This window comes from Gracilinanus agilis, chromosome 4 (genome assembly GCF_016433145.1).
Source record: "Gracilinanus agilis isolate LMUSP501 chromosome 4, AgileGrace, whole genome shotgun sequence".
In the NCBI taxonomy this organism is placed as follows: domain Eukaryota; kingdom Metazoa; phylum Chordata; class Mammalia; order Didelphimorphia; family Didelphidae; genus Gracilinanus; species Gracilinanus agilis.
In genome coordinates this window covers 282,295,763-282,309,357 of record NC_058133.1, presented here as the reverse complement: position 1 = coordinate 282,309,357, position 13,595 = coordinate 282,295,763, and the positions used below count along the sequence as shown (strand labels likewise).

The following is a 13,595-nucleotide window of genomic DNA, read 5'->3' as shown; positions in this document are numbered from 1 at the left end:
TGTAAGTGCAATACAATTTGTTTTTTTCTCTCATTTTTATACTTGAAAACATTGTATTTTTCCCTGAATTTTTAAAATTTTCTTATTGCTTTTCCTTTTAATTTTTTAATAGAGTAATTGACTTTTTTCTTTTTTCTCATTTTTGTACTGAAAGTACATATAATCAATGTTAATCTTTTTTTGATTTTACAATAATATAAGTTTAATATAAATATATATTTGCTATAATATTAATGCATACCCAAAAGCCTTAGACCAAGGGTCAGCAACCTTTTTGGCCGTGAGAGCCATAAACACCACATTTTTTAAAATGTAATCTTGTGAGAGCCATACAGTGCTCACAGTGCGCACTCCTATAACAGCACCTGAAAAAAAAAATGACTTTATGGCTCCTGCAGAAAGAGCCATACATTGCCAACCCCTGCCTTAGATTATGGTAACCTGCTAATTATTCGTTATGGGACTGTGTGTAATCTCTCTGTCTGATTCTAGGAGAAAGGAGCAAAAAGAAGCCACAATGTCATGGAGACCAACTGAGAATCTGCAAAGTGCCAAGGAGCAAAAGGTCATGCAGACTATGGATTGAGGAAGTTCTATGCCAATACTGAAGGGCTTGAAACCAGTGTTTGAGGTTCAGGGTTGCAGTTTTTCTAACATGTTAGAGGCCAGCCTTCCCCAGAGCTTCATTTTCTAGCAGGCACCTAAGACTGGCTATCACTATAGCTCATCCCTGAGAAGGTGCAGGCAAATCAGACCAGAAAAAGACATTTCCCTTGCATACATATTTGGTCCTGTTATTTCTCTTATATATAGAATGGCAACTTTCTGTAGTCCTGGCTCCTGAATGGGTAATTGTAAACCACTTAAATCACTTTAATTGGGCCTTGATTCAAGGATCTGTTGTAAGTTTATTTTTCCTTACATTTTTGCACATAAGACTTTAATGTTTTACTTTTCACTCACAAGTTAATTTTTTTCTTCTCCTTTATTTGGATTTTAATTTTATTTTATATTTTTAATTTCTTTTGCCAATTGATTTCATACAACCCTGTGACTCAGCCATGCCTCCTTAGCTGACCTGGGGTACTCTCTTCAGGGGAGAATGTGTTATTGATTCTCCTCAGGGGTGTGTATAAGTTTTATAACAATAATGTCTGTATTATAATCTATAATGTAAAGTTTAAATTCTTTGAGAGTAATTTTAGGATAAGAAATTTGCCATCTCCCCAGAATCCAGACAACAAACCTGTTTGGAAAAGGCACCATGAAGATGCCTGAAGAGCCTTCACTAGATCATGAAGATCCAAATTGAACTTTGGGGTGCAGTTGATTGAACTATGGGGAGTTGAATGCACTTCTTTTAAATATACACTCTTATGCCAAAGGGGTCCACCCCTAAATGGCTTTTGTCAATGCACCGAACATTGGTTTTGTTCTTTCTCCCTTTTATTTCCCTTTTATCTCTGAATTATTGTAAACTTTAATTTGATTATGTTTTCATGATCCATTGGGGAGACTGGTCTCCCAAAGGATCAAAGGGGGGGAAATGTGTTATTGGAATTTGGGGTTCTTTAGGGTTCATTAAGCTTTAATACTTAGATACAGGATATAAACTTCCTGTGGACATTTAGGGGACTTGAAAACTACATTTCCCATGATTCAACAAGGCTTCCTTCTTACGTGGTGACATGAACCAATGTAAAGTGAAGCTTAAATAGAGAGAACTTGATTGGGACTTTTTGTACAAAGCAGCCAAGCGGGCAGAAGGTAATGGTGGGTGATTTGAATTAGATCTTATCAGGCACGTGGCCTTCTTAATTTACCAATATGCTTTTAAATAAACTATTAATACTTTTTAATATATCCATCTATATCAATGTTATTCGTAACACACCTTTAATTTCTGATTTTAATTGACAATCTTATTTTACTCATCTGTGGTACTTCTTCCTATGGATAAAATGTTTAAAAATATCCTGGAGTTCATTTCTTTGTGCTATAATAACAATGAGAAATATAGAAAATAAATTTCTACAACATCAGGCCTACTTTTCTATTTGCATTATCAAATTTTGAAAGTTAATGCTCCTAAAAGAAAAAAACCAAGAAATTTTATAGACTTGACTATTTTTAAAATTGAGAGTATTCATTTTTTGTTGCTTTTAGGAAAAAAAGTGAAAACTGAATCAATACATTAAATGTCAAAAACTCTAGAATGCCAGGATATACAGTAGTATAGTCTCAGAAAATTCTGTATTTTAATGGTCACTATAGATATATCATGTAGTTGACTCAAAGCTTTGTGCCTATGTGCACACTTTTTAAAAGTGCTTAATGAATATATAGGAATTGTATCCCTCTCTGAATATGAATTCAGTATTCCTACATAAAATATTCCTACATGCAATATGACATAGCTCTCAGGAATAGGAATTTATTGTGACATCCTGTTACATACATACCAAAACTCTATACTGATTAATTGCCAAACTAAAGGAACATTTTCCTTCTTTAAATGGAATCAGTGAAGTTAAAACATTTATTTCATTGCTTTTCTTTTCCTTACCTATTGAAAAAGAAACTTGTAGTAGGGGAGTAAAAGGATATCAAAGACTTTCCTACAAATTTTTTGTAAATTAAAAAAACTATTTTTATTAAAAAAATTACTTTTATATTATCTTTATATTACTACCAAACCAAGGAAGAATCTGTAATTTCCAAATTTCTTCCAAGGAATGAGAAGGAAAAATTTTCTTAAAATTTTGGTGATAAAACTGAAAGATCATTCTGAGCACACATAGAATTTAAAATTTTCTCTTTAATACTGTCATTCAAAATGAGGGCAAGGTTCTCAAAGGGTATAGGAGGGATAAAAGGGAGAGAGATAGAGAATTTGGAACTCAACATTTTTTTTAAATGAATGTAAAAATACATATAATTAGGAAACATTTAATGAAATAAAAATATTTTAAAGAAAAAATGAGAGCAAGATATTGCAAAAAAATTTAAAAAAATAAAAATTATACTTGCTCAGTCATTTTTTAAATGCACATAGAACACTGGTAGCCAATTTTATTTAATGATGATTTCACTAGGACAGAAATCTATGACTTTTATAAAGAGGCAATACATAAATTTAACTAAATCTACCCCAAAGGAATATTTATTATTTCAATGATATAATATTTTGATAGCATTAAAAATGAAATGTTTCCATTTCTAAAAATTAAATTTTAAAGCAAAATAAATTGTAGTGAGTTTTAAGTTTAAAGCACAAGAAATAAAAATAGAAACACTGGCACATTATTATTCCTTTATCCCACAAGTTCTGTAACTTCTTAAACTGAAAATCCATAGGTCATTTTCTATAATGAAGCTTAAATCCTAAATGGCTTCTTTTTGTGAAAAAACTTTAGTAAGCAATAAAATGTTTCAATCCTAGATAAGATTATGACTGTCTTTGTGAGTTTGACATATTATAGGGATATATCAGGGAAGTAGTTGGCTAAGTGGATAGAGTGCCAGTTCTGGAGTCAGGAAGATTGGAGCTCAAATCAGGCCTCAGATACTGTGACTCTTTATGCTTCAGTTTCTTCATTTGGAAAACAGGGATAATACTTACCTCTTACCTATAGCTGTTGCCCAAACCAAATGAGATGATAATTATAAAATGCTTAGAAATGTTAGCAATTATTATTATATATTTTTAAACTATCAAAGTTCATTTAACAGAAGCTGTTAACTATGTGACATTAATATAGATCAATCTGGCTTCAGACACTTCTTTGTTGTGTGCCCTTGGACAAGTCACTTAGCCCCCATTTCCTAGCCTGGGTGGTGGTGAACCTATGGCATGTGTGCTGGAGGGGGCTGCTCCCTTCCCCCTCTCCACAGTGCCTGAGGACATTCTTCACTTGACCCACCCCTCTGCCCAGCAGGCAACGGGAGCACTTCCTCCTTCCTCTCCTGTCTAGGGTGGGGCTTACATGTGGCATGAGGGTTGTAGTTTGGGCACTCAGTCTCTAAAAGGTTCACCATCACTGGCCTTTGAATGGATACTAAGTATTGATTCTAGAACAGAAGTAAAGGTTAAAAAAAATTTTTAACATTGAAAAGGGCCATATTTAATTAAATAACAAATGTGATACTATGGTCTATGAAGTAAAATAATATTCCTTATAAAGTTACTATCTACATGGAAATTCAAAATAACTTCAAAAAGTTACCTAGATTTATTAGGTAAATAATATTTCCTAAATTGAATATTTACAGGATGAATGGCTGCTTTGAAAGCATGATCTCATAGCAAATTTCATAATGACTTTACTTTGTTTTATTAATAGTATTTCAATGGAGATGATTAAATTGGCTAGGTAGTACTGACTCTAAACACAGGCAGAGAAATATAGCAACAAGGCTGGTGTTTGCATGTCAAATGTGCTGCTGTTTCTAGGCACACTGAACTGAAGAACAACTTTCTGGTCTCACAGATTTGACAGATTTAAGAAAATCTTATTCTTTTAAAAATATATTTAATGGTTGGAATATGGTTTAATAAATTCCTTTTATGAACCCTATAGTGTAAGTGGAATGAATATTTCCAGTTATCAAATTTACTTTTTTTTTCATGAACTATTTTTATCTTCACAAGTGTTTGATTCATCTGCTTGAGAGCTAACACATTCCTATTTCTTTACCTAAATGTTAAGCAGCACTACAGACATATAGGCATAACAGTGCCATCTTGGGTAGGAAAGCTAAATATAGATATAGATATAAAGAGATAGCCCCGTGGTGGTGACCCTATGGTATGCGTGCCGGAGGGGCATAAAGATGTTGACCATGTGACTTATGAAAATGTAACTGATCAAATCTGGCCTCAGACACTTCCAGGCTATGGGACTCTGGGCAAGTCACTTAAACTCAGTTGCCTAGCCCTTACTGTTCTTCTGCCTTGGGTGTGTGCGTCACACACACATACAAATACCCTATATGTCCCTTTTGCATTTTGCGAAAAGTAATTACTACAAGTTAGTGATTATTAAGCTAATGTGTCCCTCCCACAATCTATTTTATAGGTAAACTTGGAAATATGTCAATCTATTTATAGAACAGACCTCTTTAAAAATTAAACTATCAGTATTCAAAAAAATCTATTACTGATTTCCCCTCCTTTTTATACAGATTCAGTAGTATTTTCAAGCAAACCAGGATAAAAGGGAGGTTTGCATTTCTGCTCAGTAAGAAAAAAGGTTCCTTTTGCATACTGGCAAATAAAATAAAATACACAATGGTCATTTTTCCCCTTCTGTAAATATGAAAACCCATGTACTTATTTTTTTCCCCTATAGCACACCAAAAATCTTTTGTTACTTGGAAGTAAACAAGTCAGTTTTCAGTTCATATTCTCGTTTATGAATCCCTGGCCAAAGAAGAACATTGAGTCTAACATCACACCTCCCTCAAGTAGACAGGACTACTTTTTTCAGCTTTTCTATTTCCACCTAAAAAGGGAAAAAAAAAAAACAGAGCATAAGCAACACTGTGGCATCTTGACTGTATTCAAGCTTCTCTGTCTTATCCCCAAGTCCTGCATCTTGATCTTTTTTACATTTTCAGCAATAAGAAAATCAGTATTTGGGGGGCAGCTGGGTGGGCTCAGTAGATTGCGAGCCAGACCTAGGGATGGATGGTACTGTGTTCAAATCTGGCCTCAGACACTTCCTAGCTGTGTGACCCTGGGCAAGTCACTTAACCCCCATTGTCTAGCCCCATTGTCTAGCCCTTACTGCTCTTCTGCCTTAGAACTGATACTTAGTATTGATTCTAAGAGAGAAGGTAAGGATTTTTTAAAAAGAAAGAAGGCTACAAAGTTCATCAGATTTCATATTGTGGAAGACCATGAAGGCTAGTATAAGTTTTTGAAACTACATGGAAAGCAATAGGGAAAGATTCAAAGGTTGTAAGCAAAAGAATAATGACTATATGTATAAGGAATATTAGTTTGCTGACTTGGTGAAGGATAATGAAATGGGAAGAGAGTGGAGGCAAGAACTACGAACTGCCAACCTACTGCAATTGTCTACTCCCTTGTAATGAAGGAAATTATGGCAAGACTTAGTATCTGAAAAGGTGAGGAGGTAATATATAGAAAACAAATTTTTTCCTGACACACATAGGTTTTGTTTCTTAACTAGGATATAATTTACTGGAGGACAAAACCAAACTTTTCACCAATATTTTTTTTTCTCTCTCCTCCTTTTCCTTATTGATTTTACTGGTATAGTGGATTTCTAATCAAGAAATTTCCTATCACCAATCCAAATAGGCAACTGATTTTCAGCTTATAGCCTTGAGATGCCTAAAGCATAGAGAAATCAAGTGACTTGCCCAGGGTCACACAGTCAGTAAATTTAAAAGGTGGTCCTCACGCTGAGGTCTTCCTGAATGAGATTCTCTATCCACTATGCCTCTTTAAATTTTTAAAAATCAAAACAAGAAGTCCTCTTTCAGTAGTACAAAATATTATATTCCATCCAAAGTAAATACTCAGTATATATTTTGTTCAGCATCCACTAATATTCTCATTTTGATGGTTTTTGATAACAAAATACTGTAGAACTGAATTACCTCTACGTTACTTCGCATTGCCTTCTCCTCTTCCAATTCTTTTCTTAGTTTTTCCAGTTCTTTTCTAAAAAATAAAAATAACTTTGTAAATATGTGTAGAAGTGAAAATGGCTTCATGTTGATATGCAGACATTTTAAATTTCTAGTCCAAGTAGTTAAATATCAATTGAAAGTTTTTAAAACAGTAAAACCGACACTAAAAATATACTAAAATGTAAATAAACTTTTTTTTTAAAACCCTTAACTTCTATGTATTGGCTCCAAGGCAGAAGAGTGGTAAGGGTGGGCAATGGGGGTCAAGTGACTTGCTCAGGGTCACACAGCTGGGAAGTGTCTGAGGCCAGATTTGAACCTAGGACCTCTCGTCTCTAGACCTGGCTGTCAATCCACTGAGCTACCCAGTTGCCCTAAATAAACTTTTTTAAAAAAAAGTAAACCCTTACCTTCTGTCTTGGAGCCAATACTGTGTATTAGCTCTAAGGCAGAAGAGTGGTAAAGGTCAGGCAATGGGGGTTAAGTGACTTGCCCAGGGCCATACAACTGGAAAATGCCTGAGGCCAAATTTGAACCTAGGACCTCCTGTCTCTAGGCCTGGCTCTCAATCTACTGAGCCACCCAGCTGCCCCCCAAACAAACTTTTTAATAACAAAATGAATGAAAATTTAAAAAGGACTTCTTAGGTAGCTTTGCAGGTGAGAAATACTGGCCCAGTTTTCTAATTAGTGGTATATAGCTTATACCACAAATGTCATAGGTTAAAAATACTGTTTTTCAGCTACCCATTCCTTTTTTTCCATAGGAAGATACATAAAAATTGTCAGAAAGAATCAATATCACGTTTAGAGACAGTTTTCACCATGTACACTAGGAGAGAAAGCTCTCAAATGCCTTATGGAAAATAATTTGAGTAAGAAACATAAGTACAAGGTTTATATTATTTGAACTCCAAGGAAAAGTAAGTGTTCTAAATAAATAATTAACACTTACTAAATTTTATAGAGCACACAGTCCAAAGTTATAGATAAATATATCTCTTTTCTATAAGAAGACTATTAATAACCATTTCTCCAAAAAGATTGTAGTTATCAACAGAAGGAGGTAATGCTTGTTTTAATTTTCCATTCCCGGCAAAAATACATTTTATTTACTGATTCCTTAATACCTACAGATAACCAAATCAAGTTTGTTTTTAAAATCAGTTTTTGTTATTATTATTGATATTATTGTTCAGCATTATTGGAGAAACATATTTTTTTCAAAAACCAAACCAAAACCTTACTCTGGCATTGAACATTGTATGATTTTTTTAAAAAGGGACAAAGCATACACATGTATGCCATGGAGTAGCTTTAAAAAGAAGTAGTTTGAGTAGATATTGAATTATATGTATAGGATCTCCTAGATGCAAAAAAAAATATCCTAATCTATTTTTAGAGGATATTTAAATGAAGTGAATGGATTATATGTTCTTCTAGCTCTAACATTCTATGAATCTTAATACCAAAAGAGAAAAAAGCAAGACTTACCCATGTTCCCTTCTGATTATTTCGACAACATTCAATAAGTCAATAATCAGTACCCTGAGGTCATCTATCAAGCTTTTCTTCCCATCTTCAATTTCTCCCTTTGTTCTGACATTCACTGAAGTGAGAATATTTTTTCTAGTTGAAGGTGAAACTGCTGAAGCACACACAGATGTCTGAAAAGGAAAACCACAAACTTAATAAAACCTTATCATATAATAACTAGTTTATAAATCATGGGTATAGAAATAAGATAACTGTGAAAAGGAAGATTTATCTAAACAAATGATGGGAAACTTCTGGGACTAAAACCCAGATAATAGAGTGTAGAAAACACTACAACAAAGCTCTCCCAGCATTCCCCTCCAAGCAATTTAAAAATAAGTCTTCAAATTTAGAGTCAACAAAAGATCAGGATAAGACATTTTTCCAACCCAAGATAACTTATAAGGGCAAAAGGAGAAGTCTGTGACACTGGTGTGGGGGCTAGTCCAGAACCCACGAGGTGGTAAAACGATCTGTGGGCCTTGGAAGCAACAATAGCAACAGCAATAGTTTAAGGAGCTCTCAAGCCAGACATGGTAAGGGGATTGGGTAGCTGGTAAGAACGAGATTATATGGAATACCTGTACTAGCACCTGGCATAGAACCTAATGCTATTTGGCAACTCCATTGTCCAAACCAGCTTCTGAATCTCAGTTCCAGGCCAGAGAAAAATGCTTTGCTCACAAGGGAGCAGAAGTCCTAAGGAGAAGTATCACTTCTGTCTGCAAGGGATCAGGGCATCTTCCTGGGTAAAAACCTGAGTACAGGCCTGGAGAACAGAGATCACATTTCTCCCTAGATCAAACCATCTTAAAAGCACTGACAACTTTGAAACCCCCAGAAGTAGATCTGAAAACAGCAGTACAAAAAAAGCCCAAAGCTTGGGACAACACCTCCCACAAGAACAAAGTCCAATCTTTTTTTAAAAAAATTTTAAACCTTTACCTTTTGTCTTAGAATCAATACTGTGTATTTGGTTCCAAAGCAGAAGAGTGATAAGGGTTAGGCAATGGGCGTTAAGTGACTTGCCCAGGGTCACAAAGTTAGGAAGTGTCTAAGGCCAAATTTGAACCTAGGACCTCCCACCCCTAGGTCTGGCTCTCAATCCACTGAGTCATCAGCTGTCCCCAACAGAGTCCAATCTTAACATAGAGTTTAAAGTCAAGAAAGAGGCTGGAAAAATGAACAATCAACAACAACAAATCTAATCATAAAAAAATTACTATGGTGACAGAAAAGATCAAGACACAAACTTAGAAGAAAAGAAGTATGTCAAAACAATTACAAGCAAAACATCTAAGAAAAATGTGAATTGGGCACAAGTAAAAAAAATCCCTAGAAGAGTTAAAAATTATTTTCAAAATCAAATAGGAATGGTAGAGAAAAATTTGGGAATAGAAATAAGGGCAATACAAGAAAATTATGAAAAGACAAATTTACAATTTTGGTTTTAAAAAAAAAAGACAAAAAAGGCTGAAAAATTACATCTTTATAAAGAGAATTGGCCAAATAGAAATAGAGAGAAATACAAAACTTCCCTAAGAAAAATAACTCCTTAAAAAACCAATTGGCCAAATGGAAAAAGAGATGCAAAGGTTCACTGAAGAATATAATACCTTACCCACTAGAACTGGACAAATAGAAACTAATTCCATGAGACATCAAGAAACAATAAAACAAAGTCAACAGTATGCAAAAATAGAAGAATATGGGAAATATCCCATTGGGGAAAAAACTTACCCAGAATATAGATCAAGGAGAGATAATTTAAGAATTATTAGACTATCTGAAAGTCATGATTGAAGAAAGAAGCTAGGCATCATATTTAAAAAATTATCAAGGAAAATTGCACCAATAGCCTAGAACCAGAGGATAAAAGAGAAATTGAAAGAATCCACTGATTGTCACCTAAAAGAGATCTCAAAATCAAAACTCCCAGGAATATCATAGCCAAATTCAGACCTACTATGTCAAAGACAAAATACTTCAACCAATCAGAAAGAAACAATTCAAATACCATGAAGTCACAGTCAGGTTTCAACAAGATTTAACAGCTGTCATGTTAAAGGAGCAGAGGGCTTAGAATGATATCCTGAAAGGCAAAGGAGTTAGAATTAGAACCAAGAATTAACTATTCAACCAAATTAAGTATAAGGAAGAAAAATTGATATTTAACTGTTTTTTTTTTAAACCCTTGTACTTCAGTTTATTGTCTCATAGGTGGAAGATTGGTAAGGGTGGGCAATGGGGGTCAAGTGACTTGCCCAGGGTCACACAGCTAGGAAGTGGCTGAGGCTGGGTTTGAACCTAGGACCTCCTGTCTCTAGGCCTGACTCTCACTCCACTGAGCTACCCAGCTGCCCCCTATTTAACTGTTTTTTAAAGAGGACTTCATAAGTAAAAACAATGCAACTAAGTTTAAAAAGCAAACAATAAACTGGAAAAATTTCATTATAGCAAATCTCTGACAAAGGCCTCATTTCTCATTTATTGAGAATGGAGTCAAATTTATAAGAATATAAAACATCTTTGAATCAACAAATAGTCAAAGGATACCAACAGGAAATTCTCAGATGAAGAAATTAAAAATATCTGTATAGTTATATGAAACATATGCTCCAAATCATTATTGATTAGAGAAATACAAATTAAAACAACTCTAACATACCATCTCATAGCCATCAGACTAGCTAACATGACAAAAAAGGAAAATGATAAATGTTGGACATTTATCCAAAAAATGTTAAACAAAAAAGGACATATGCAAAAATCAAGATAGTAATATACCACTGTTGAAGTTGCAAACCCATATAGCCATTCTGGGGAACAATCTGGAACCATGTCCAAAGGGCCAACAAACTCTGCATACTCTTTGACCCAGCAATATCACTACTAGGTCTGTATTAGAAATGCTATAGGCATTGTTAAAAATAAATTTTAGGGGGCAGCTGGGTAGCTCAGTAGATGGAGAGCCAGGCCTAGAGATGGGAGGTCCTGGGTTCAAATTTGACCTCAGCTACTTCCCAGCTGTGTGACTCTGGGCAAGTCACTTAACCCCCATTGCCTCTGCTTTGGAGCCAATACACGGTATTGACTCCAAGACAGAAGGTAAGGGTTTAAATTAAAAATAAATAATAATAAATAAATTTTAAAAATTAATTGGATATCTAATGTCACATGCATGTTGCCCTGTCAAAGACCACCTCCTCATAGTTTAATGTTCTTACTTGAGCTAAAGAACTGGCATGTCTTTTAGTTACCATTTTTAAAAATAGAAAACATAATAATAATAATTTAAAACATAAATTTTTAAACATAAATTTTAAAAAATAGAAAACATAATTTGTTATAAAATATGTAACAAATTATAATAAACATGATTATTTAATAGAAACAAATTCTCACATTACTTCTGTTCCGAAATCTGTGCTTCTTTCTTTTTTCCCTCCTCCCTCCCACCCTTCCTTTCTCCCTAAGAAAGCAGATGATATATGTTGTATGTATATATGTTGCATTTATATATACAATACATATTTCCTTGTTCTTTATGTTATGAAACAAGACACGTATTGTTTACTCTAGAGAAACATTCATGAAGGAAAAAAAAATGAAGAATGGTATGTTTCAATCTGCATTTGGACTTAGTCCCTTCTTTTTCATCAGAAGTCCCTTAAAGGCGTCCTAGATCCTTGCCTTGTGGATATTAGTTAAATATTTCACAGGTTGAACATATACATATTTTAAAAATAAGTTTTAACTTTGTTTTTCTTATATTTTAAACATTTTATTTTAAGCATTAATTTAAAATCACATATATATTGCTATTGTAATATTGCCCCTGCCTCCTGAGTACTCACCCAGAAGAAAGTCCTAGACTCACCTGTTTACAACTGAACAAGAGACCTTGAAGTGTTTGGTGACCCCAGTTTGGGGGGGATAAGTGGACATAGTCAAACGTTAAGTCCCCTTTCTTGTCTTAGTAGCTTCTCCCATCGTATTAAAGTCCTCTCCCAGGTAGCCCAGCTCTTGGCTTGACCCTTTCCTTTTCTATTTATTGTAGTAGACCACTCCCTGGTACTCCAGCTGCTGGCTGTAGCCGCCTCTTTCCCAAGCCTGTGTTCCTTATTACACCTGCCAATGTATGCTTGCTTTGCCAAGTTCCTCAAAAGGTATATATAAGATCCCTGAGTTCTATTATTCTTTGGAGAACCATCTCAGAGGTGGTCCTCCCAGAGATACTGTCCCCAGAGTCCCAGGGTTTTAACTCTGTGTAGTATGTGGTGTTTGGCTCTGTGTAGTGGCTGATTATTGAACCTATCTCTTTCCTGGTTAAAGACTTGGTTTTTGCTGACTACTTTAGTAGTTCTGTGTTATTTCCAAATTAACACTGTATCACGATTACATGAAGAAAAGTTTTTTAAAAAGATGGTTTTCTATAGCACTTAAAATGATGCTACTTATAAACAACTTTCTAGAAACACATCAACAATGAAAAACAAGATGACCCTGTCGTGAAAATAATCTTCAGCAGCAGAGGTCAAAGGAAGACCTTTTTATGAAGTATTACTGAGTTCCCATTCTTGCATCTCTCTTTACAGATAATTCCCTGATTAAATCTAAGCACAGCTAAGTGGCTCAGTGGATAAAGTGAGAACTGGATTTGCAAAGACCTCTGAAACCTTCTGGCGGAAGGACCCTTGGAATGTCACTTATTCTCTGCCTTCTTCAATTTCTTTCATTTGTAAAATAAGGATAGTAAAGCACCTACCTTTCAGATGCTGAGGGGATCAAATGAGATATCTGTAAGCATCCTATAAATACCTGCTATTAATGATTTACTAAAACATTTCTCTATCAGGATGAATTTTTTCCTAGTGTTCTATATGTTTGAACATGTAAACTTCTATGATTTGGGAAGAGTACAAAAACACTCATAATATTGATTAGTGAATAACAATACTACATGATGAGGGCAGAGGCATTTACAGTGCAACTACAAAAGAAAACCATTCTATTTTATCTTTGCAGTATAAACGTATTGAGGATGAATTGGTAAATATGAGAAATCTTGAGCCATTAACCAAGTTAGCTTACATTTCAACATCCATATAAAGGGAAGCTAGGTGGCACAGTGGATAGGGTGCCAGGTCTGGCATTGGAAGGATCTGGGTTGTAAGGATGGGATTTGTGCAAGGTGGATGGCTCTCATTATTGTTACAGGGTTCAATTCCATCCTCAGACACTTCCTAGCTGTGTGACCCTGGGTAAATCACTTAAATCCATTTGCCTACCTCTTGCCTTTCTGTCTTAGCATTGTTACTAAGACAGATTCTGTAAGAGTTTAATTTTAAAAAATAAGTTAGGAAATCATGTTGGCACAGATGAGAACATAACTTG

General features: G+C 34.6%; 1 protein-coding gene across 1 annotated transcript in view; it reads right to left on the bottom strand.

The window, feature by feature from the left end:
• Nucleotides 1-5,309: 5,309 nt before the first annotated feature.
• Nucleotides 5,310-13,595, bottom strand: part of LOC123246435 (CD2 associated protein) — a 160,069-nt gene continuing 151,783 nt past the window's right edge. The window contains exons 18-20 of the mRNA XM_044675335.1: nucleotides 8,157-8,329; nucleotides 6,631-6,694; nucleotides 5,310-5,504 (exon numbers count right to left, since the gene is read on the bottom strand). Coding sequence (XP_044531270.1) covers nucleotides 5,463-5,504; nucleotides 6,631-6,694; nucleotides 8,157-8,329 — 279 coding nt within the window. The 3' untranslated portion in view covers nucleotides 5,310-5,462. The remainder of the gene's footprint in view (nucleotides 5,505-6,630; nucleotides 6,695-8,156; nucleotides 8,330-13,595) is intronic.